The sequence below is a fragment of the Lissotriton vulgaris genome, chromosome 12, assembly GCF_964263255.1.
Source record: "Lissotriton vulgaris chromosome 12, aLisVul1.2, whole genome shotgun sequence".
Taxonomy (NCBI): domain Eukaryota; kingdom Metazoa; phylum Chordata; class Amphibia; order Caudata; family Salamandridae; genus Lissotriton; species Lissotriton vulgaris.
The window spans coordinates 41,345,113-41,370,631 of record NC_141700.1 but is presented as its reverse complement, the minus strand read 5'-3'; the positions used below and the strand labels follow the sequence as shown (position 1 = coordinate 41,370,631).

At 45.3% G+C, this 25,519-nt stretch overlaps 1 protein-coding gene across 1 annotated transcript; it reads right to left on the bottom strand.

Moving 5' to 3' along the window:
* Positions 1–12,677: 12,677 nt before the first annotated feature.
* On the bottom strand, positions 12,678–22,932 carry LOC147673192 (arrestin domain-containing protein 2-like). Its single transcript, XM_086946978.1, has 8 exons — positions 22,567–22,932; positions 18,973–19,039; positions 17,680–17,827; positions 17,160–17,262; positions 16,488–16,744; positions 15,618–15,780; positions 14,846–14,997; positions 12,678–14,109 (listed from the first exon to the last, which is right to left on the bottom strand). The coding sequence occupies exons 1-8, from the start codon at positions 22,838–22,840 to the stop codon at positions 14,059–14,061; spliced, it is 1,215 nt and encodes a 404-aa protein (XP_086803104.1). The 5' UTR covers positions 22,841–22,932; the 3' UTR covers positions 12,678–14,058.
* Between the last annotated feature and the right edge of the window lie 2,587 nt (positions 22,933–25,519).

Here is a 25,519-nt window from a genome sequence, read left to right as displayed (position 1 = left end):
GGAACATAGTACAGAGACATTAGCACTGAAACATTACACAGGCTCACAAACATAGACACAGCAAAACCTAATCTGGCCAATGAAATGGGGAACACCTTCACAGGAACAATGAATTCGGAAATTGACTAGTAAGTATGTGCTTAGGGAGAGGAACATAGAGGCAGTCACATTTGTAGAGTAACAACCGTCACAAACACTGGGAGACAGACACTAGGACACTGTCTCCCGTGCACTCACAGACGCTAGCACACTGGGGGGTTATGTGGTCACAGGTACACACACAAGATGAAAGATACAGCAACATTGAGGAGGTAAGGGGTGCGCTCTAGTCCACCAACCCTCCCGCCCTCTTAGATTACTTAAGGGGCGAACATCCATCTAGCAGGCAAACCTTTATTTGTTAAACTGCTCTCCCCTGAGGCGGAAGCCGGGGGATTCTCTCACTATTCTTTTAAACAACGCTACCTGAGCTCGTGATTGTCCGTGCAGAGGACTTTCATTTGTGTATTTTTAAACGCATATTTTGGATCGTAAAAAATAGCTTTTACTTACTGTGAGGAACGCTCTGTGCAAAGCGCGATTACTGCAGTTACCTGACAATAGCGCTGCCCTATTCTGCAGCGGTCACGTGACCTGACCCACCTCACCCGCCATCTTGAGGAGGTAAGGGGTGCGCTCTAGTCCACCAACCCTCCCGCCCTCCCCGCGTATGTATAAAACAGGAGGAACATCCCGTCCGCGCAGCGGGCGGGCGCAGCGGGCGTGCCGGCGGCGCGCCGGAGGCGCGCCAGAGGCAAGCCCGTCTGCGCCCGTCCGCGCCGGGACCCGGCCCAGGGCCACAAACCCTGCCCTACAAGTGTCAGACTCCAATAAGAAGTATTCTAGTCAAGGCTTACTGGCACTTCGGCCACCCACTAGTACTAGCTGCTTAAAAATAATACCCTCAGAGATTCACAGGAATCTTGCCATCTCCTGCCCCCATTGTAGCTGTACCATTCCATTACGATTACCTGACACTAATACCACACCAACTAAACATGATGAAGGAGCTGTTATATCCATTGCCCTCATCAATGCGCGCTCACTCGGAAAGCACAGGCAGGAGATCTCCGATCTCATAACAGACTTTAAACTAGACGTACTATTTGTCACTGAGACTTGGACCGACGATACATCTCAGCCAGACCTAGCCATCGCAGTACCGGATGGATATAAAGCTTACTGCCAGGACAGGCCCAGACAAAGAGGGGGTGGGCTGGCCATAATAGCCAGAGATTCATATCCTGTTAGAACGACCCCCATTCCATCAACTTCCTGTGAAGCCATGCAATTTGCTATTAAATCTTCACCTTTGTTTAACTTCAAGGGAATACTGATATACCGCCCTCCGGGATCCAAAACGGCATTTTTATCCAGCATTAACACCATGATGGAATCAGTAGCCACGGAAAGTGCCTTTACGGTTCTAGGCGACCTAAATTTTCACTTAGATCAAAGTCACCTAACTGATTCAGTCGCCCTCATTTCCAATCTAGAAACCTTAGGGCTAAAACAACGGGTTACGTCCCCTACCCACCAAGCGGGCCACATCCTGGACCCCATATTTTCCAATTTAGAAGGCTTGCAAATAACCAACATCTTCCCCATGCCTTGGACTGACCATTATGCAATTTTTGCAACTATAACCACTAACATTTGTTGTTGTAACAAACCCCATCCCATTCCCAAACAATCCTTCAAAGATTGGAAAAATATTAATCAGGGTGACCTGAAACTAATACTGGAACACACCCGTCCAACGCTGTCCACAGAGCCTAACTTAGCTCTTCAGCAATTTTACACCTGGTTGAGCCAGGCTACAAATCAGTCAGCCCCTACCAAAGAACTATCCAGAAATAGATCTAAACCAACCGCCCCCTGGTACAAAGAGAATCTAAGGGCACAAAAGCAAACCAATCGTAATAAGGAAAGACTATGGAGAAAAGATTATGACACAGCCAGTAAAGCAGCTTATAAGGATGCCCTGGCACTCTACAAAGCCATGATTGCTAAAGCCAAAAAAGACTGTTATACTGATCAAATCCAGAAAGCCAAAAATTCTAGTAGATTATTGTTTCAAATCACTAAAGCACTATCAGGCAACTCCCCCGACCTCACTCCTCCCCCATCGCAACTTTTATGTGATTCTCTAGCTTCCTTTTTCTTCACCAAAGTGGATGATATTTACCAGGCTTTTTCCGCTAACTCACTCTTGAGGACAGTCAACCCCCCCACTCTACCCCCAGTTAACATGTTCCCCAGCTTCCAACCAGTCACCTCCGACCAAATAAAAACTACACTGTCCACCATCAAAGCAGGATCACCCCTGGACCCTTGCCCACTCTCAGTACTCCTGCCGGTAATGGACTCTATCATACCACTACTCACTCAGGTTTGCAATTCCATTCTCCTATCAGGTAATTACCCAGACCCCCTTACAAATACTCTACTAAAACCCCTGTTAAAAAAACCGTCCCTAGATAAAAGCGAGCTAAAAAAATACCGTTCCATCGCGAGCCTCCCTTTCATGGCGAAGGTGATTGAAAAAACCATGAATACTCAGATTTCCGAATTCATTGAAAAACATCATCTCCTGGACAACACGCAATTTGGATTCAGGAAATACCATGGGACAGAGACAGCCTTGATTAAGGCTGCTGATGACATCAGGGTAATCAGGGACCAAGGAGGCACAGCCATTCTAGTAATGCTGGACTTATCAGCAGCTTTCGACACGGTCGACCATACCATCTTGGTCGGCCGTGTCGAGGGATTTGGCATCTGCCACACTGCCAAAGACTTAATTGCGTCCTTCCTTGCCAAAAGAACGCAGGCTGTTATCTTAGGACCCTTCCAATCGGCCCAACTCTCCTCTCCATGGGGAGTACCTCAAGGCTCATCCCTGAGTCCGACACTTTTTAATATCTACGTGTCGGACCTTGCTAAAACCATCAAAGCACACGGGATGAGCCTAACCTCTTACGCCGACGATACCCAACTAGTGTTGGCGATCAAGGGGGACGGAGATCTAGTGGCTGAAAAATTCAAGAAGGGGCTTTTAGATATAGGAGAATGGATGGCTACCAACTGCCTTAAATTAAATTCTGAAAAAACCGAGGTTCTCATTTTCGGACCCCTCTCGCCAGCCTGGCCATCAAGCTGGTGGCCAGAGACCTCGGTACCCCTCCTACCCCAACTGCTAAAGTCAGGAACCTTGGTATCATCTTCGACGAGGGCCTAAATTTCATGGATCATGCCAACAAAACGGTGTCCACAGCACACCGGAAACTGAAGAGGATCAGGAAAATACGTCCTTTTCTTCCTGACTCAGCCATCAAAACACTGGTCACCTCTCTTGTCCTTTCTTCTTTGGACTATTGTAATGGTCTATTCCTCAATGCTCAATCCAGAGTAATCACTAAACTGCAGACTATTCAAAATTCAGCAGCACGTCTGCTTTCTGGCAAAACAAAATATGAATCAATTTCCAACAACATAAAGGACTTCCACTGGCTCACTGTGCGAGAAAGAATCCACTTCAAGTCCCTCTGTATTGTGTTTAAAGCACTTAACAATCAAGGACCTCACTTTTTGAAAGAACAGCTACAACAACACAAACCTAATAGAGTCTTACGATCGGCGACTCTCAATCAACTGGTCATCCCCCGTACTAAAACTGTCACCTGGGGCGACCGGCGTTTTTTGGTGGCCGCCCCTAAGCTCTGGAACACGCTACCCCTAAACATCAGGCAAAGTTCCACTCTCCTCCAATTCCGTAAACTTTTGAAAACCTGGCTGTTCACTCAATGATCACTTCCTTCGCATGTAGACTGTCACAAATAACTGGTTTATTAGCGCCAAGACGCCCAAGGGTAAATGCTGCGCTTTACAAATATTAAAAATAAATAAATAAACATACGATCAGGAACACTGTCATGGATGCACCGCGCAGCTACACTGAGAAACATACAATCCCACTTGAGAGTGATGGCTCTGAAGTCACTGACTAGGAATATGCAAAGTTACAAAGAGCAGCGCTTGTGACCTTCTGAAAATGTCACTAATAGCGCCTTCACTGCTTTCGGATTGCCACATTTCTGCACATGGTTGCTCAAGTTATAATCGGGACTTACGTCCTCCTTTTAGGTTCCCCAACATCCAACTAATTTTAGAGTCCCAAGGGAAAGAAAAGGGCAACTCACAGTATTATTGCACCTCTCTTTCAAGCACTAACTAGCACTTGTGAGAAAATAATGCCAGTCTGTGGGGAAAAGCATACCCAGGCCTAGATGTAGGAAAACAATGAGAATTCCCATCAGCTAGTGGAAACCTACCAAAACCTCAAGACAACCCAGAGCTTCGAACCACCAAGCATAAAGCAATGGCGCAGGACCCAGCCTACAGAGCACAAAATAGCCCTCAGCGACTATCACCGGCACATTAAGGAGTTCAAAAGAACCTCCCTCTCCGACCCAGCAAACCACACTTAGGAACTCTTCAAAATCATCAAACAATTCTCCAACCTGGTCCCCACAGAAAACATTTTCCATCCCTCCTAACAACTCTGCGACACCCTCTCTAACTACGTGCAGAGCAAGATTACCAACTTCGATCCCCCAACCCACCACAATCTGCCTCAACAACCTCATCCAAAAGGCAAACATCAGCCCAGCCATAACAACACGGGTGCAACTCGACATCCAGACCACCACCACCATCATGTCCTCCATCCACTTCGGGGCACTCATCCACACCCCCTGGCCCACCACCTCTTCAACCTCAGAGCCAACCCAATTGGCACTGAACTCGACAACATCCTCATCACCTCCATCTCCACAGCAACCTTCCCAGACAGATGGAAACATGTAGAGGTCAGACCCTTCCTAAAAAAGATCTCTGCCGAACCCGGAGACCTCAAATCTACTGAACGATCTCCCGCACCCAACCAAAGTTCTCGAGAAAGCCATCGATCAAAAGCTCACCGACTACCTTGAACGAAACCACCCACTCAATGCCTAGCAATCTGGATTCCTGGCCAACCACAGCACTGAAACTGTATTATTCGCCGCCACAGACGACATCCGAATCCTCTTCGACCGAGAAGAAACGGTGGCCCTGATCCTCCTTGACCTCCCCGCAGCATTCGACACAGTCTTCCCCCACACCCTCATTGGCATCCATCAACACGCCCTCATGCTCATTTTCTCATTCCACTCAAGACGTACTCCGAGCATCTGGCTACAACCCGTCACCTCCGCCCCCAGGACATCATATGTGGCGTGGACCAAGGTTCATCCCTCAGTCCCACCCTGTTCAACATCTACATGTCCCCCCCCTCCCAGACACCATCGGAGCCCGCTGACTCAACATTATCTCCTGTGCTGACAACACCTGGCTCATTTTATTACCCACCAAGGACCCCTCCAATGCCAGAACTAACTGACAGATGCCTCAAACTCAACTCCAACAAAACGTAAGTACAAATCTTCGGGAAGAACACCGATGTATGGGACCACAGCTGGTGGCCAGAAGAACTAGGACCTACACACACACCGACCAAGCAAGCATACCACCTCGGCATCATCCTCGACAGCCAACTGACCATGAACGACAAACACACAGTCACCTCTTCCTGCTTCCACACCATTCGCATACTCCTCCGAATCTTTAAATGGATCCCAGAAAGCCTGTCACACAGGCCTTCGTAACCAGCCGTCTCGACTACGGCAACGCTCTCTATGTCGGAATCCCCACCCAGCTCGTCAGAAGACTCCAGACCATACAGAACGCTACCGCCAGACTCATCCTGGACCTTCCCGAATGGACCCACATCTCTCATCACCTCCGAAACCTTCACTGGCTCCAAATCCAGAAAAGGTGCTAGTTCAAGATAGTCACACACACCTACAAAGCTCTTCACGACCAAGGACCTTCCTACATCAACCACCGACTGAGCTTCCATCTACTCTTGAGAGACCTGCGATTCGCCTCACTCGCCCTCGCACACTCCCCCGTATTCATTGCAGCCGGAGCGGCAGCCACTCCTTATTCCACATCGCCGTCAAGACCTGGAACGACACCCACCTCCTAACAGCACCCTCCCTGACAGATTTGAGAAAGCAACGCAAGACCTGGCTTTCCGATGCGGCACGGCAACCTCAGTGCCCGGATACCCCTGGGGGTGATAGTTCTGCGCTATATAGATGACTGTTTTATTGAAGGCCAAGAAGACAGAGACACTAGCATCCTGAGCATTTTCATGTATTGATGTAGGAGTAACAGTACAGGTGACAAAGCAAATACAGGAACCCATAATCGGCGAAATAGGTACAAGCTAAACCAGAGCTTAATTTGAGCCAGTGGTTTCCAGTGCGCGGCACCGGCACTTATTGTCAATACTGCCCAGGGCACAAGTCCTAAAAAAAGAAGTGGGGGGACGCTGTCACCAGAAGTGACGTCACGACAGGAAGTGACGTCACGGAAGGTGACGAGCTCCTCGTCCCAGAGAGGCCAAAGAGTGAAGGCCAGCTGTTTGGCAGGGGGGCTGTGTCCCCCCGGTAAAATAAGTGGGGGGACGCCGTCCACCCGCGTGGTACCAAGACTCGAGCCCTGATACTGTCACTTGTGACATTCTCAAGAAGTGGGTCTAGAGGTGCTCTAGAACCATCCCTTCACAGGCACTCATGAAGTTGTCTCCATTTGTAAGACGACTTCCACTCTGAAGTTCAATTCATTCATTAAATGTTTTATTTCATTGTGATTAAATATAATCCATTGTATATCAATTTCTTTTGTAGTTTACATGATTATTGTCATCTCTTAAATTTCAGACATTGTCATCATGATGCATCCAATGCATTTCGGGCATGCAGTAATATGCCCTTCGTCAGGGAAAACGACACTGTCAAGAATGATAACGCATTGTCAGTGTTATGATCAATCATATAGCATGTATCAAAAAAACAACAATGTAGTGATTAGTGATTCAAAACGAGAATTTAGTGAGGTGGGTGCTCAAGAAAGGATACGTGATTGCATAAATTGCATGCACTGTGAAAAAATGGTAATAAGGTATAAGTAGTAAGGAGCTAATCAGACTCACATGCCTGGATTGTCCAGTATTAGAGTGAAATCTGTGGAAAAACGAGTAAAAAAACGAGTAAAAAAACGAGTAAAAAACGCAGCTCTTACAAACATGGCTCTGGAAAAAGTACACGAAAGTAGTCCTAAGCTCACGCATACAAATGCGCACGTCTAATCTACTGACCTTAGTATGTGTAAATGAAGCTTTCACACGAATCCTCTCGTAGGTACGGGCTGGTACACAGTTAGTATCCGCGACTATTTAAAGAAAGGTTCCGGTCATGTGACGTATGACGCGCAATACAAATGAAAGAAAGACTAGCGGACGAACCTCCGTGTATTCTTACGTGCAAACTGAATGTGCACGATAGTATTGTAATGTTCTGGCCAGAACAAAGCTAAAAAAACGGTAGTATTATTTAGAAAATCGAAGTGTATAAACTAGTAGAAAAAAATATATTTACTACGAAAAAATATTTAAGGTAAAGTCGGGATTCGAACCGTGATGGTCCGAGTTGATAGTGGGGTGCTTAGTATTTATAGCCATAATGAAAGGCGATCGGAAGCAAAGGATATATGTGAGTGTAAGTGTCTGATGTGTACATAAACAACACACAGTATTCACAAGATGCAGTCTCTAGAGCAATTTATATAGATTTATAAATAACATGCAAATTCTATTCTTTCATTAAGCCCCATTGGTTTCTGGGTAGAAAGTTTCTGTATCCAATAATTCTCTCTCATCAATAGGAATTTAGTGTTATTTCTCCCTTCAATTTTTTGAACGGTTTCCAGAATTATGAATTTGATTTGGGAAACATTATGATTTTCTTCTGTGAAGTGCAACGATAATGCTGATTTGGTATTTTTTAGACGTATATTAGATCTGTGTTCGGTTAATCGCACTTTAATGCGTCTCTCGGTTTTTCCCACATACATTTTTCCACATGGGCATCTGATACCATATATCAAATTGCTTGATTCGCAGGTGGCATTAACTCTCAATTTAATTGGGTAACCTTTGGAGGGATGGCAGATAGTGTTGCCTCGGATCACACTGTTACAGTTGCCACAGTTGAGACAAGGTTTAGTTCCTGTAAATGATGTATTGTCCAGTGGTTTCTGTTGAAGAATTTCTCCTAGATTCTTTGATCTAGTAAATGCAAAGATAGGAGGTTCTCTGAAAGATTGTTTGAAATCCGGCTCAATGTTGAGAATTGACCAATGTTTCATTATAGTTTGTCTGTACTTTTTACTTGAAGTAGAGTATTTGGATACTACTACTGTTCTTGTCTGTTCAGGTTTGGTTTTAGTAGTTAGTAATTGTTTTCTTTCAATTTGATCAATCCTCTTCCTTGATTCATCTACTAAAGATTGTGGGTAACCTCTGGACGTGAATTTGTTGGCCATTTCACTGAGTCTGGTGTTGAGAGTATTTTCTTCTGAAGTGATTCTTTTGACTCTGGCCATCTGTGAAAATGGTAAGTTTTTGATTAGATTAGGTTGGTGAAAACTTGAATGTAGCAACGTGTTGTTTCGATCTGTTGGTTTAACGTATAAGTCAGTCACGAATCCCTCTGTGGTTATGGTTACTTTTACATCAAGAAAATTAACAGTCGTGTCTGACATGACCCATGTTAATTGAATTCTTTGATCAATCTCATTGAATTTAGTTAGTTCCATCTGTAGTTTCTCTTGTGTGTTTGTCCATACGATGAAAAAGTCATCAATATATCTAATCAGTAATTTCAGGTTTTGCGTCCATTCATTGTTGGAGAAGATATGTCGGTTTTCATACCACTGCATGAATATATTAGCATACACAGGGGCTGCTGAATTGCCCATAGCCATGCCTGTCAATTGTTGGTACCATGTTTCATCAACTTTGAAATAGCTATGGTATAAAATGAAATACATCAGTTCCATCAAAAAGGTCTGAAAGTCATGATCTAGTTCAGAATTCAGAAGTGCAGATTCAATCGCTTCAATGCCCATATCATGGGGGATGCTAGTGTACAAACTGCATACATCAGCTGTACATAAAATTAGTTTTTCTGTTGGATCCAACTTTATTTGTTGTAATATCTGTAAGAATTGGGACGTGTCTTTAACATAAGTACGCATTGATTGTACTATGGGTTGTAGATATCGGTCAATAAGTTGACCAATTGGTTCGTGTAAGCTCCCTCTCGGGGACACTATGGGTCGAATTGGTGGGTCGTTGATGTTTTTGTGTATCTTGGCTAGCATTCGGAGTGTGGGGCTTTTTGGATCTGAAGTCAATAGGAAGTTTTTAGTTCTTTCTAAAATAGTCCCTTGTTTTAGAGCGCCATCAATGATGTCTTTTAATCTTTTGGCATATTCCGGTGTAGGATTTCTATCCAATTTACAATATGTCTTATCATCTGAAATGTGCTCATTGACTTTCTTGTTGTACATTTCTACATTCATGATGACGATGGCGCCACCTTTATCCGCTTTTGTGTATATTACCTTATCATTGGAAGCCAATTTGTGTAAGGTATCAAAATCCTTCTGTGTGATATTCCTACTTTTAGGTTTGACATGTTTGATTTTTCTGATGTCCTATTTTACTAGATTTTCAAAAAGATCCAGCGTCTTGTGACTGGTTGGAGCTTGAAAAGTACTGTGTGGTCTTAAACCTGCTAATTGATCTTTTTCTTGTGGTGGTCTGTCCGGTAATGTATTATCAAAGAAATGTCGCAGTCTGAGTTTTCGCATTAGTTTAAAAAAACTAACTTCGAGTTCCAAATTATCGGTGGTAGTGGTCGGTATGAAAGATGTTCCTTTTTGTAGTAACCCCAATTCATAAGGGCTAAAATGATGATCACTGATGTTAATTACTAAGTGTTCTGCGGTTGATTCTTTTTGGCTTTCCTCTCCTTCTCTTTCTCTTTAGAGGTCATGGTTGTACTTCTTGTGTTCGGTGGATCTCTTTCTTTGTCCTTTGCCTGACCCTCTCCTGGGTCTCCTTTTTGGGCTTGGCCCTGGTCTAAAAAAGGACTAGTTTCAGTAGTTTTGCTGGTGGTTGGTTCTTCAGCAGTCGGTCTATCTTGAGGTGTAGGCGTAGGTTGTGTCTTACGTGATCTTTGACTGGTATCACTGTCAGATGAAGATGTTTCGGTGTTGGAGTTATATGGACGATTCCTACGTTTTTGCGCGTAAACTTCTGCCCACGTGTATACTTCACCAAGACGATAGTCAAGTGTATCTCTCTTAAATTTCCGGATTTTTCGTTCGTTTATTTCTTTAGAATGTCGATCTATTTGGCTCTTTATGTCATTTAGGGTAGTTGTTAATTCTTCTTCTGACATCATCTTGGATAGTTCCGTTTTGGTTTCCTCAATTTCTACGCTCAGTTCTTCTAGGATAGTAGATAGTTCTTGTATTATTAAAAGAATTAGGTCCAACGAACATTTATTAAGAATTTCATACCAGCGTTCCTGAAACTTTTTAGAATGTTTACATAGGGACGGTTTGAGTGCAATTCTGAGTCCACGTGGTATGCGTAAGTTCCGATGATATCTGATGAGGGTGCTAGCATGTAATTGCTGGTTGGTTTTCCTTTTGGATAAGTATAGTAATTGTCTGATATTTTGCTCTTTGGACCGTACTGTGGTTTCCTGGGTGAGTTCTTCCCTGATTAAGGAATAAATTTGGTCTGCATCTTTAGTTTCAAATGCAAAGGTTGAGGCTCTAGCCTCTGTGCTTTTTGAAATGTCTTCATAGTTGCTCATCCTGAAGAGTTGAAATTATTTTTGTTGATTGCGTGCTATTTATCCACAGGACACTGTAGACACATAAATTGATTAGAATGGGATAAATGCACTGCTGTTTCTAATTGTTTTTATCTTAATTCGTCAAGTTAGTCGGTGCACCAGAAGGTAACGTCGAGAGTCCAATGACGTTCAGTGTACAGCTCAAGAAGTGGGTCTAGAGGTGCTCTAGAACCATCCCTTCACAGGCACTCATGAAGTTGTCTCCATTTGTAAGAAGACTTCCACTCTGAAGTTCAATTCATTCATTAAATGTTTTATTTCATTGTGATTATATATAATCCATTGTATATCAATTTCTTTTGTAGTTTACATGATTATTGTCATCTCTTAAATTTCAGACATTGTCATCATGATGCATCCAATGCATTTCGGGCATGCAGTAATATGCCCTTCGTCAGGGAAAACGACACTGTCAAGAATGATAACGCATTGTCAGTGTTATGATCAATCATATAGCATGTATCAAAAAAACAACAATGTAGTGATTAGTGATTCAAAACGAGAATTTAGTGAGGTGGGTGCTCAAGAAAGGGTACGTGATTGCATAAATTGCATGCACTGTGAAAAAATGGTAATAAGGTATAAGTAGTAAGGAGCTAATCAGACTCACATGCCTGGATTGTCCAGTATTAGAGTGAAATCTGTGGAAAAACGAGTAAAAAAACGAGTAAAAAAACGCAGCTCTTACAAACATGGCTCTGGAAAAAGTACACGAAAGTAGTCCTAAGCTCACGCATACAAATGCGCACGTCTAATCTACTGACCTTAGTATGTGTAAATGAAGCTTTCACACGAATCCTCTCGTAGGTACGGGCTGGTACACAGTTAGTCAGTATCTGCGACTATTTAAAGAAAGGTTCCGGTCATGTGACGTATGACGCGCAACACAAATGAAAGAAAGACTAGCGGACGAACCTCCGTGTATTCTTACGTGCAAACTGAATGTGCACAATAGTATTGTAATGTTCTGGCCAGAACAAAGCTAAAAAAACTGTAATATTATTTAGAAAATCGAAGTGTATAAACTAGTAGAAAAAAATATATTTACTACGAAAAAATATTTAAGGTAAAGTCGGGATTCGAACCGTGATGGTCCGAGTTGATAGTGGGGTGCTTAGTATTTATAGCCATAATGAAAGGCGATCGGAAGCAAAGGATATATGTGAGTGTAAGTGTCTGATGTGTACATAAACAACACACAGTATTCACAAGATGCAGTCTCTAGAGCAATTTATATAGATTTATAAATAACATGCAAATTCTATTCTTTCATTAAGCCCCATTGGTTTCTGGGTAGAAAGTTTCTGTATCCAATAATTCTCTCTCATCAATAGGAATTTAGTGTTATTTCTCCCTTCAATTTTTTGAACGGTTTCCAGAATTATGAATTTGATTTGGGAAACATTATGATTTTCTTCTGTGAAGTGCAACGATAATGCTGATTTGGTATTTTTTAGACGTATATTAGATCTGTGTTCGGTTAAGCGCTTTCAGTGTCCTCAGTTGTACCAGTTATACAGCGCCTCGCACCCCGGGCAAGCGCTAGCAGCTAAAGAGTGAGGCTGAAAGTTAGCTTAAGATAAACATTAGAATTGTTTTTATTCCAACATATAAAGATCAGAGAGAGCAAGGGTAAAAGTATACACGATGTTGTGCGAGTGTGTCGAAGTGGTGTCGGGGAGGTGAGCGCATTGGAACACCCTTCAGTTCCTGATCTGTTTTTAATTTTATATTTTAAATGAGACAACAGAAAATGTGGAATGATAAAACATTTATTTTCAAGGTCACAGAATAAACATCTCGTAACATGAAAGGTCTGAGGCACTTTGAGCTCAGAGCAACATTACAGAAAGGAACAGCAACACAAGATGCCTGACAAGAAGGGGAGGACAATCTTAAAACAATTATTCTCTCGTTTCACAATATGCACAAAATAACACTTTGGCTTGTTAATCCTGCCTTGTTTTAGATCTGAAGGTTTCGAGGCGCTGTTCATTTCAATAGCACATTATACTTCCAAAGAGAGTCTAGGCACTAAGGTATTGCATAACAAGCTCGTTTCATCGTCCTTTAAAACCCAAAAGGCTGAACCAGCTTTTTCCCTGTTCATTGCAGCTTCAGCATTCATTTCTGCAACATATTCACTCACTAGTTGTGCTATTTTCCGTCCATTCACAGTAATGTATTACCTAACATTACGAAGTTAATTTCTTTTTTATAGCTATGAAGCATATGGCCTTTTTTTCTGTCACACGATTTAAAAAATGAAAGAAAAAAACATATTAAAAAATGCTGGTTGATACAGAGCATGTCTTACAAAAATGTGTTCATTAACCCAGTAATTCAATATACGACGCCTTGAAGCACAAGAAGGTGTCACGATTTAACTCAGCAGTTCGACGCCATTTAAGCATCACGCGTGAAGGGCTGCTCCCTTGAAGGAGGTTATCTTGTCTACATGTGTTCACATACCAAGGCGGGTCTCATCTGGGAATTTGGACTTTTGGCAAATTCTACTTCAAAATGGCGCCTCTGTTCTAATTAAGGATTCAACAAAGTTCTTCTCAAGGTATTTTTCTCCCTTCTGCTCCTTGTACAAGGGACGTTTCACCTACTATTCCAATTACAGCGGTTCTTCGATAGCCACATTTTTACACCAACGCCCGCTTCTTACGTCCATTGCACCAATATCTCCTTAGATCAACGACTGCTTCTTATATTAACTGTTTTTCACATCAATTCCACTTTATCTTAGCTTTAGTTTTGTTTCCATCATTAGCAGCTTTTTGCATCAATTATACTTTCTTACATCATCTACAGTTTTCCAGCAACAACAGCTTCTTGCGTCGATCCTTGTGGACCAACAAGCTTATAAACCATACACTTGTGGGTAGGAACCGGAGTCCACCCGCTCCATAAGCCACGCTCCTCCTTGCTCCATGATGTCACTCTGGTCCTTGTACACACCAGGGCCTGCAAGATGGCGCCTGGCCTGCGGGTCTGCACTCGCGTTCTGTCTCGATGACGACGCCATGCCTGAACCAGGCACCCTTGTCAACACCAGGACAGACTCTGAAGCCTTCTCCGTCAAGAGGGATTTTTCGTTCTAGTTCGACTGCATCTTGCGTCCTTGTCTTCAGCCAGTCGAGCCGCGGGGACTCACCCCGTCAATCGGATTTGGGTCAATCTGAGAAGAACACGAAGGAGAAGGTTAGCACGATCACTGCTACTTCGCCACATTTTAGAGCATGCAGCAGGCTTAGGGGTATGAACTTAAGTGCATGAGATGATTTATTTTAAAAATGACATGACTACATTTTTTATTTATTCACTGACTGTAAAGAAAACTTGATTGGTTTAAGATTAACTTGCTGCTTCACAAGGTTGATCTACTTAAACTTGTGTGTTAGTTTTCCATCAATTTAAATTTTTATGGCTTTAAACTAGTGTACGCTCAGTAGAGCACTGCAGGAAGTACAACACCTCAGGAAACAGTCCTGGATTCAAGATGTGTGGGGTGAGCAGAAAATTCATTTTTGTATCATATTTGTGTGGAAACCTTTTTGTGTAACACTTCTAGGAATCCCCCACACCCTTAAAAAAAGAAAGCTGACGTAACTTAGGGTTTTGTATGGAGGGGCTCTTTTCTGCAGTGAGAAAGGGTCATATTTGGATGGCCAAGAAAGGGCCACCACCCATCAGGAAGGATCCGATTTACTAGATTGTCGTAAACTAAACTGGTTCATCTCTTCATTACAGAAGTACTTCATGGTTTGCCGTTCCGTGCGCCTGGCCTGTCCTACCCTCACAATCCATAGCCAACCATCTCATTTGATACGCGTAAACACATTTTGGAGGTGCTGGAGTGAGATCCGTACAAACAAGGTGAGGAAAATTGAGGATCTGTAGAGAACAATGCTCACCTCGGAGTACAGCGGAGGTGGGCGGTTCCGGAATTCTTGGATGTAAGCGTAGAATGGCCCTTCCAGTGGACCACTGAAGCGGTCGTGTACCGGTGGAGGCATAGTGTACTCGCAGTCATCATCGGATACAATTGCTGCATATTCAGGAGGAGCTGGAAAGCAATACAGGCCCTAGGTTAGACAAGAAGTCACCATTTTTCTGCAGAGAGTAGGCACATGTATAACTTTGTATTTCTAAAAAAGTCACAGCCTCTAACTTATTGTTGAAGTAACAGACAGCATTTAAGTCATTGTTGATGTCATGAGCATCAGTCAAGCCCTGATAGCGATGTCATAGGTGACACTCAGACCATTATTGTCAATGTCACGGTGATGTCAGGACCACAATATGGCCATTGTTGATCACGACATGGGTATCATAAAAACAATTGTTGCTCATGTTAGGGCCACAATGTAACCACTGATGACGTACCAGCTCTTAACCAAGTTACAGATGATGATGGCGTCAGCAAGGGCATCATCGTGATGTCATTTCAACAATCAAACCATTGTTGATGAAGTCCAAGCTAACCATCTTATATTGGCCGAAGATGCCATAGACAACAATCAAGCGTTGACAAAAGTCGAAACATTGCTAATGATGTCATAGAGACTGATTAAGTTATGGATGGTGATCTCACAGACATCAACACCTCTTAAACAGTTCATTTACGTTGCAGCCATTTTGTGTCAGACAAAACAATTCCTATTCCACCATTGATAAGAGACTTACGTTCAGGGAGCTCCGGGGTGGTCCCGCGCAGCCAATCCAGGTTGACGGTGTACTGGCTGCTCGTGTCGGATGTTGGACTCCCAACGGCACGCAGCGGGATTGTTGCGATCACAAGCGGTAGCTCCAGGAGCAGGGTTGATGAACTTGGAATTTCAACACAAACCTTTGTAAAAAAAAATAAGAAGGGAAACACCCTTAAAAATTGCACAACAGCCATTTGCCATAAACATAATCATTTCATCACTTAAAACTGGTTTATGAGAACACTTAGCTAAGTTAGCAGTAAATTTCAAAACTTTTTTGCTGGGTCTGCCATTTCCTTGCCAAGGTTCCAGCCCCAAAGGTGATTAACATGAACACACCTGAAAATTTCAGGTGACGAAATGTAGTCTATTCGGTGCACAGCCAGCGCCGCCAGGTAAGGCTCATAATCACCCCGGATGGAGTACTGATGTAGATTCAACAAGGAAACACGCACTACAACATCAGTGGACGCGAGTGGTGTGGGGTTGTGCAAAACGAGAGAGCCTCTACCAAGGTGTAGAAGGCCATCTCTAATCCCTTCCTCCGGGGTGAGGCATGCAAAGGCTAAAGGCCAATGCAGAAAACGGAAGTAAAAGGGAACTCTGGCTTAAAGTCAGGCAGGGACAACCCCAGCCATGACAATCGATACCAGAGCAATAGATGCCATTCTTGTATTTGTTTACCCTCTTTCTGGATTAAAATTGAAGTTACTTGAAACAGAACTTTGAATGTGAATTTAAATATCTCATTATCTGAATCCCTGCCTGGGGCTGCCCAGCTTTCTACGGGTTCACTTTGTGTCTACCTCTGCGCTCTCCTAAGCCTAAAAGCTAACCCTGGTCTTACCTTCAGTGCATATTCCACGCGGATGATCCGGCACTGCGTGATGGACGGGCAGAGGGACGGGACCTTCAGGGCTCTCCCGTGCCACGTTTCCCTCTTTCTGGGGGCTACAGCTTCCCCCACCATGGTGGCCACAATGGTCTTCTTCTGCTTCGTCGTCCCCCGGGCGACAAAGGTCTGCGTCTGGATAATGGCCGCCTTGGGCACCACGGCTTTGGAGGTGTTGTTGTCGATTTCAGCGAAGATTGGGATAACTTCACCTGGGGCAGAAATAAAAAAAAACATTTGGTCACTAAAGCTGCAGATAAAGCTTTGTCTTTGGTAAGTCATTCTGACACATCTAGTAAAATGCGACAGCGAAAGCAAAGGTACGCGCCCACTGAATCTAGGAATTCTATTGGCCGATTGGGTGGACATGCATTCTTATTTGCAACAAAGCAGTTCATTATCTAATACTGGAAAATTGACATAATATGTTGCACTCAGCAGTTACTGGGACATTAAATGTTGCCTCATCTTGGCTACTCCCTGTTGTTTTCATGTTGTAAAATAAGGAGCTTAAAGTGTGGGGAAATAATTTATACCCACAAGGGATTGGTTACAGCAAGAGAGCCTTTTCTTACTCGCTATTCAATTGCGTCAGACTAGGTACGGTAAGTCGCTGTTGGTGGTTACCTGGGGTGTAGCCTTTTCGGTCGGTCTTGGCATTTACGGAAACCTGTCCCAGGTGGCAGTGCCAGGCGTGGGCGCTCTTCTCCTTGGTGACTGCCTGTGGGGCCTAGAGAGAGAGAGGAGAGGGCATTAACATCACATGAGGGCATTAACATCACTATTGCCTCATTAATGTGCTGACTGAGTCTCTGTTCTTTATAAAGTGAGGGTGAGGGTTTTAGCTACTGAGTGTTTGTATGCTTGTCTTGCATAAGAGGCCAGAAATGAGCTTTTGGAGAAAGTCTGACATGGGCAATAATGCCCCCACAGCACTCCGCTACGCCCCAGGCAGTTTCATCATTAATGTACAAGGAATTCCCAAGGCTACAATAAAGCTGGCAGGCAGAGGCCACCATTTTGAAAACTAAAACTGCAAAAACTCAGTTTAGGTGTGTTTTTACTGTTTTTTTGTTTTTTTCCCCGTTAAAAAAAAACTTAAATCGCGATTAGTCATCCCACCTCCAAGGGTCGCCCCCAGACTCACCAGCAGTGCGGGCGTGTTGACGTCAATGGGGTGGATGACAGTCAGGTCCACCTTGGTCTTTCTGACTGTGGCCCAGGGCCGGTGCAGCTTGGCTTTCACCCAGTAGCTCACGCTGCCGTGCTTTCCGTGGAATGACGTCACCACGTTTCTGGGGGGGTACAGAGAAAAAAGGATGATTATTAGATTGGTTTCATCCAAATCATTCACCTATAAAGCTGTCAGTGATTTTGTTATTGCAAATGTAGACACCCATAGAAGCCCCGCGAAATATCTTGTAGCCTGACCAGATTAAGAGACTGTATTAATGTTGTGTATATAAGGCAAGTGGACGTTAGTCGGGTGGGGGAAGGGATGCATCAAACTTTGTATTTGCGAATCCTAGATTGTGATTTTTAAGAAATCACAATTTAGGAATCGCAATTGCTCATGCATGTAGGAATCACAATAAAAATCGCGATTCCTACACATTCCTTAATTGTGACTCGCAATTAAGGAACTGCTTCCCATTCATTCCGGGCCCATCGAAATGAATGGGAGTTGCATGCACAATTTGTGAGTACCAAATAGGTACACTCGCAAATACAATTTCAAGGGTGCAACGGTGCCAAAAGGACACCATGATGCACCCCTGAAATTGGCATGTTACCACATGTTGCAAACACACATGCCCCAAGGGCACGAATGTGTGCAACATGTTCCCGCAAATTACCATCAACTTTGAATTGATGGTAATTTGCGATTCTTAATTGTGAAATCGCACATTTTTGGGGGTTATTGCATTGCATTTAGGGTATCGCTATTTGCGATTTCCTAAATGTAATTGAAATTTAAGTCATCGCAAGTTTAGCGATTACATAAATTGCTTTTTTTGCATTTGGGATGATGCATCCCAAATGCAAAAATTCCGGTCGCAAAGGGAATCTGCCCCTTTGCAACCGCTATTTTGAATGATGCATGTGGCCCTCTATTATGTATAGATAGATAGATAGATAGATAGATAGATACAGGGCTCGAGTCGGGGGTACACGCAGGTACACAGCGTCCCCCACTCTTTTCACAGGGTGAACGCCGTCCCCCCTGCCAAGAAGCTGGGCCCCACAGAAATATGCTTAACGTGTCCCAGTGTAATATTCAGACACCGGGACGTTCAGCACGTGACGTCATGAGGTCATTTGAATATTGTCAGTCCCCTCACATCTTTTTATAGGACTTGTGCCAGAGAGAGAGAGAGAGAGAGAGGGAGAGAGATATGCGCAACAGTAAAAAAAAAAAAAAAAAAAAAAAAACACTTACTCTGGCAGCTGGAAGGTGAAGGGGAATTCGTGCTTTCCTGGTTGCAGAATCGTTAGAGTTTCGTTATCTGAGGAAGAAAGACACATGAAGTTTTAGATTCGTGCTCAGACCCCTGCAGTGTTTCCTGCCCCCTGATGGCCTTCCTGAGCTCAGCTGTCACAAGACTCTAACCCAAGACCGGAAGGAAATGCCCCGCGACCCTTAAACCTGTGCTTTTGATGTCTGTACCGAAAATCTGCTTTCAGCTAAAATGTGTTTTTAAAAGTGTTTTTTTTTTTTGCCAGCAATAGATATAAATCTAAGAAGCCGATGAAGCAAAAAACATGAATGGTTTCTGCGGTTCTGCTAGAGAGATGTCAGGGTTCATCGGTTATGTAGCGCACACAAGGTTCTAAAGCAGAGGTCTTCAAACTTTTTTATGCCGAGACCCCCTTGTAAAACCTTTTTACGCGTAAGGACCCCCTTCCGACAAAAGTTTCTAGAAACTGGTACTCCTCATCATCAACAACTATCAACAACCATAAATGCGCCTGTTAGACCTCATCCCATCCATCCATCCTTCATCCATCCATCCATCCTTCATCCATCCACCCTTTTATCCTTCCATTCATACATCCATCCTCCCTTTCATCCTTCCATACATCCATCCATCCATCCTTTACCCATCCACCCTTCCATCCATCCATCATTCATCCACCCATCTTTTCACACATCCATCCATCATCATTCCTCCATGCAACCTTTTATCCATCCATACATCCATCCTTCGTCCATCCACCCTTTCATCCTTCCATTCATATATCCATCCTTCATCCATCCACCCTTTCGTCCAAACATCCATCCTTCATCCACCCACCCTTTCATCCATCCATCAATCCACCCATCATTCATCCCCACCGTTTCACACATCCATCCATGCATCATTCATCCATGCAACCTTTTATCCATCCATATATCCATCCTTCATCCGTCCACCCTTTCATCCTTCCATCCATACATACATCCTTCATCCATCCATCCACCCTTTCATTCATCCATCCTTCATCCATCCACCCTTTCATCCATCCATCCATCTACCCATCCACTTATCATTCATCCACCCACCTTTTCACACATCCATCCTTCATCCATCCACCCTTTCATCCTTCCATCCATCCGCCCTTTCATCCTTCTTTCCATCCATCCACCCTTTCATCCTTCCATCCATCCATTCATCCTTTCATCCATCCATCCACCCTTTCATCCATCCATCCATCCACTTATCATTCATCCACCCACCTTTTCACACATCCATTCACCCTTTCATCCTTACATCCATCCATCCGTCCACCCTTTCATCCTTACATCCTTACATCCATCCATCCATCCATCCATCCATCCATCCATCCATTCGTCCATCCATCCGTCCACCGTCCATCCGTCCACCCTTTTATCCTTCCATCCATACATCCATCCACCCTTTCATCCTTCCATCCATACATTCATCCTTCATCCATCCACCCTATCATCCATCCATCCACCCATCATTCTTCCACCCACCTTTTCTGTGCCTCTCTCATGGGGCGAGGGGGTCAGTATCTCTCTGCGTGTTCTTCCTTCTTCCTCTCTCATGGGAGGGCATCTCTGTGCCTCCCTGCTGGGGGTGAGGGGGAAGAGCAGACAGGGTGTAACATCTCACTGTGAAGAACAGCGCAAGGTATGAGGGCTCATGGGACTTGAACCAATGATTTATGGGACGTGGTGGGGGGGGGGGCTTGCCCACTTGTGCCAGCAGCGCTGAACTGGAGGGGGCTCCCAGGCGCTATAAATCATTATCAAGGGCAGTTGTGTGTAAGATCAGGCTGTTTACTTTCACTTTTATCGCTGCAGGATGTTTGTTCTCCTTATTCAGTATCACTTCCGAGTTTCATTCCAGGCACACTGACCTACATCCCGGCAGTCCCGTCTCCCTGCTTGCTTATCTTGTATTTCCCCCGTAGGCCCCATCCTCTTCCCCAGAAAGGCTCTGCCTGAACTGCTAATAAATGTGCTACACTGCTTGCACTTTTCCAACCTCTGGAACTCCAGCTTTTAAACTGCAATAATAAAGCTGCCTCAGATTATAAATCCCTGTCTGCAGCATGATGCCCTCCACCCCCTGGTATTACCCTTATTATTGTGCATCAGTCCATATTAGTTTCCAAACTGTGTGCTTGGTGCACATCTTTTCACGGCGCCCCTGGCTACTTTCAGTGGCGCACATATTGGGAACCACTGTGCTACAGCCTCCTCCCCGAGCCACCCCACCCCGCTCCCCCCTTGTGTATGTGAGCTCAAACAGCTTGGACACACACAACGCCACACCCGAGTACTCCACAGGTCTTTAAAAGACCTTTTATTTGTTAATGAGGCTTTGATGTTTTTCACACCTCGGTGTGAATTAAGCCTCCGCCACGAGCACCCTCAATCAGCCCGACGCCACTAAGGCAAACCACGCGTTTCAAGAAACTGCTCTGAGAGAATCTGCGACCCCCTTCCCAGGACTCCACGACCCCCCTGGGGGTCGCGCCCCACAGATTGAAGACCTCTGTTCTAAAGGATGTCGCGGCGCTTTAATGGCAGGACTTATTTTATAGCCAATTATCTTGTGCTCCTTTTAACACAATCTGAAGGATGAAAGGCTGGGACACGAACCAGTGTACTGAAGAGAATACACCCTGCATCGAAAGGCCAGTCCCACGTGCAGCACACTCGTGCGTGTGAATCCCTGGGGCTCACAAGCTGGTGCCCCTCCCTGCACCGCGCGTGCCCAGCAGAGGAAGCAAGCTGGTGCCCCTCCCTGCACCATGTGTGCCCAGCAGAGGAAGCAGGCTGGTGCCCCTCCCTGCACCACGTGTTTCGACAGGGAGGCACTAAGCAAATACATTAAATTCAGCTTTTAAACCCCGAGTCCTGCTGACATGAGGCGCTGCCCGCGCTGCCTCAGAACGCATGAAAGCGGGTCCCCCCCTGCGTGCTCAGTCAATGCTCCCTGAAAAGCAGGGGCGGGGCAGCCCCCTGACAAAATCTAGACTGTCCTGGAAGCCTCGTCACCCTGGGCTACAGGGTGTGTTCTCCTCTCTGACCCAGGAGCTCACCGCTGCAATCACACTTGCTGCCTGATTAAACTGTGTGATCCTGGGCAAATCTTGTGTCCTCCGATAAGTGAAACACAACTTTTCAGCCGTGGGGATGTTTTGGAAATTGTCAGATTGAGAGAAGGTACCAAATAATATACCTGGAATGTATAGCCAGCATTTTTGACCTTTGGGAATGGATGGTGATAGCCCCTCCCCCCACCCCCGTGACATTTATCTTTCATATAACACATTTAACAGCATTATTCATCTCTAACGGCTCCAACCTTAAGTTATTACCGAAGTCAATAGTACTCATGTTATCAACCTCAGAAGGATGACTGGCTGAATCAGTACTTTTAGGATTGAAACCTCTGACCAGCTGGAAGCTCACTCATTCTTGCTGCAGTTATATTAACCCACAACCCTACTTTACCAAGCCCTGTTTATGTCTCCACCCACCACCGCCCACACCCATGCCAGCGGGGCCCCCTCTCACCTGTGCTCAGCAGCGCCTCCTGGTGGTTCAGGTACACCACCTCGTCCACGTAGTTCTGGCTGTAGGCCGCGTTGGAGTTGGCACTGCGGGACTCGGTCCAGTGCACCCGGGCCAGGCCCTGGGCGTGCAGTTTGATGGACTCCACCTTGGCCTCGGCCTCCAGCTCCAGCAGGACCCGGCCCGTCACCGTGTCCCCGCCGCTGAAGACGGGCGGGGAGCCCGGCTCCGGGCAGTCCAGGGTCAGCACGAACCGCTTCACTTTGTCGAAGATCATGTACGCAGCGCGGAGCTCAAGCTCTTTGTTTAAGCCTTGAGGGCGGACAGGCGGACAGCAGCAAGTTGCAGGATCCCTCTGTAGACGGACCGCGCTCTGAGACAGGTGGTGGCGGCCGGGTTATTTATACTGGAGGGAGGGAGGGAGGAGTGCCAGGGCAATGCCCTTCCCCTGCATGTTTGGCACACACAGTTCCAGGTGAGCAATCTTTCGTTGAATCACTATGGCAACAAAAAGGGGCGGCACCTGTTGTTCCCGCTTCTTTCTCCCAGGACAGGAAGGAGAGAACTGGAAATGACTGGATGAGATAATAGGACAGAAACCATCACCAGGTGACGAGTTGAAATACAGATGTTTAATCGGCACACTCGTGTAGCACGCTTCACACGGTGTTATGGTTGGGCGCTGTTCTACTCAAGTGCAAAGTGATTTGCCCTCAAGGCACTGTCTGCAAAAGCAATGGCTCGCGGACTTCTGGAGAGGAGAAATAGGGATTCCGTCTCCCACATAGGATTTTGTGGACTGTAGGCAGAGCTTTACGCAGGATGAAAAAACTGAGGGGTGGGTGGTCTCAAAGGGGTGTAGCTGATGTTATTAAGAGCGTGGCTTACAAACACGTAAGCTAAAAATCTGTGCTTAGCATAGTGTGCCGCCCAACTTGTATTTTGCTGCTTCTGTCATTGCATCCAGATATATAATAAAACGAGTAACATCACACCTACAACAATCCAGGAGTATTGGCATTACCAATGGTTGTTAGTTGCATAAGATAAAAAGGCAACAACTATGGCATAGTTGTATATAATATCGAAAATGCTTCAGTTCTGAAATATCAAGACTGTGAAAGACCTATAACGAGTCTCTTTGAAGTTACCTCAAAGGCAGTGAAGGGTGGCAGGGCTGCAGAGCTAAGAATTTTTTTTTCACCCTGAGGGTGAGGGCAAAAATGAAGAGCCTGATAGGGACCCGTCTCAGCAACGGCAGGACCCGGTCCACTTAAAGCCCTGATTGTAGGGCTGAATTTATGTGTTCTAGATGTTATCCTATATCTACAGATGGTCTGGCATTGCTTCTATCTACCAATGTGTATTTATTTTAATTCGTAATTTCGTAATACAATCAGGTGGTTTTGAGTCTCGTAGTTTGCACAGTGATTTTGAGGCATCATATTTGGGCAGTTGTTGGTAAAAATGTAAATTGATACTTGTATAGCGCACTACTCACCCGCAAGGGTCTCAAGGCGCTTGTACGAATACCACTGTGGAACCCATCCTGGCTTTCCCTGTGAGGCGTCCATTCCTGGGCACCCCCAAGGTGGAGGCCGGGCATCCTTAGCGTTGGGGGGCCGTTGTGGAGATTTGCAAGCTATTGCCCAGAGTTGCAGAGTGGGACTCCATGATTGGAATAGGCACCGAGGCAAGAATTATCAGGTCCGTGAAATTTTTGAGCCCAAGACCCGCAGAAGCGGGGACTTGAACCCTGGTCCCGGGCTAGACCTCTGCATCAGGGTCTGCCGCTCTAACCATTGAGCCACACTTCCCCACAAAAGTTGCAGCAGTGGCCTGCATAGCACCAATCACGCGTTCCTACCTCGAGGGGTGGCTGAAGGGGCAAGGTGAGATCTCGGAGTATGTTGGAGGGATGTCATGGTGTCATGGGTGTCAAAAAAATCCAACGCAGGACACAGCTTTTATACCCAAAATATATCCAAATGTGTCTTTTAGACAGCAAAGCTATCTCTCAGGTTGCATAGATCTTAATGAAGCCCGTGCTTCCTGCAGCAAAGTTTGACCGTAAATGACACTTCTGATCCTACAGGCACAAGTGTACTAACAGGACCCAGGCATCTTACAGGCTCAGGCCGAGGAGCTTTGCTTCCATGCAGAGCCGCGTTGCAGCGGGCCATAGGAGCTCTCGCGCCTTTGTGCGGCCCTCTCACGCCGCTTTACGTCAAGCCTGTCTCTCAGATTAAACATTATTTACTGGTTCCAGCTTATGATATTGGGGCTCTCTATCTGGTTTGGGAGCCCTTATGGGCTCATCCCTGAGACAGCAAGTATATCCCTTATGAGGAGGGATCTTACAAGCTCAAGATTCAGACGGCAGAGCTGTAGCTCGGGTTACAGAGATCTCACAGGCTCCAGTTTCAGACGGCAGAGCTATATCTCGGGTTACAGAGATCTCACAAGCTCAAGTTTCAGACGGCAGAGCTATATCTCGGGGTACAGAGATCTCACAGGCTCCAGTTTCAGACGGCAGAGCTATATCTCGGGTTACAGAGATCTCACAAGCTCAAGTTTCAGACGGCAGAGCTGTATCTCGGGTTACAGAGATCTCACAGGCTCCAGTTTCAGACGGCAGAGCTATATCTCGGGTTACAGAGATCTCACAAGCTCAAGTTTCAGACGGCAGAGCTGTATCTCGGGTTACAGAGATCTCACAGGCTCCAGTTTCAGACGGCAGAGCTATATCTCGGGTTACAGAGATCTCACAAGCTCAAGTTTCAGACGGCAGAGCTGTATCTCGGGTTACAGAGATCTCACAGGCTCCAGTTTCAGACGGCAGAGCTATATCTCGGGTTACAGAGATCTCACAGGCTCAAGTTTCAGACGGCAGAGCTGTATCTCGGGTTACAGAGATCTCACAGGCTCCAGTTTCAGACGGCAGAGCTATATCTCG

Excerpts from the sequence above, each read along its gene's own strand:
- LOC147673192 (XM_086946978.1), bottom strand. The coding sequence starts at position 22,840 with ATGATCTTCGACAAAGTGAAGCGGTTCGTGCTGACCCTGGACTGCCCG. Across the intron at positions 17,828-18,972 it reads TTCACCTTCCAGCTGCCAGA|AAACGTGGTGACGTCATTCC; the intron begins GTAAGTGTTTTT and ends GTACCCCCCCAG. Across the intron at positions 15,781-16,487 it reads GCGTGGAATATGCACTGAAG|GTTTGTGTTGAAATTCCAAG; the intron begins GTAAGACCAGGG and ends TTTTTTACAAAG.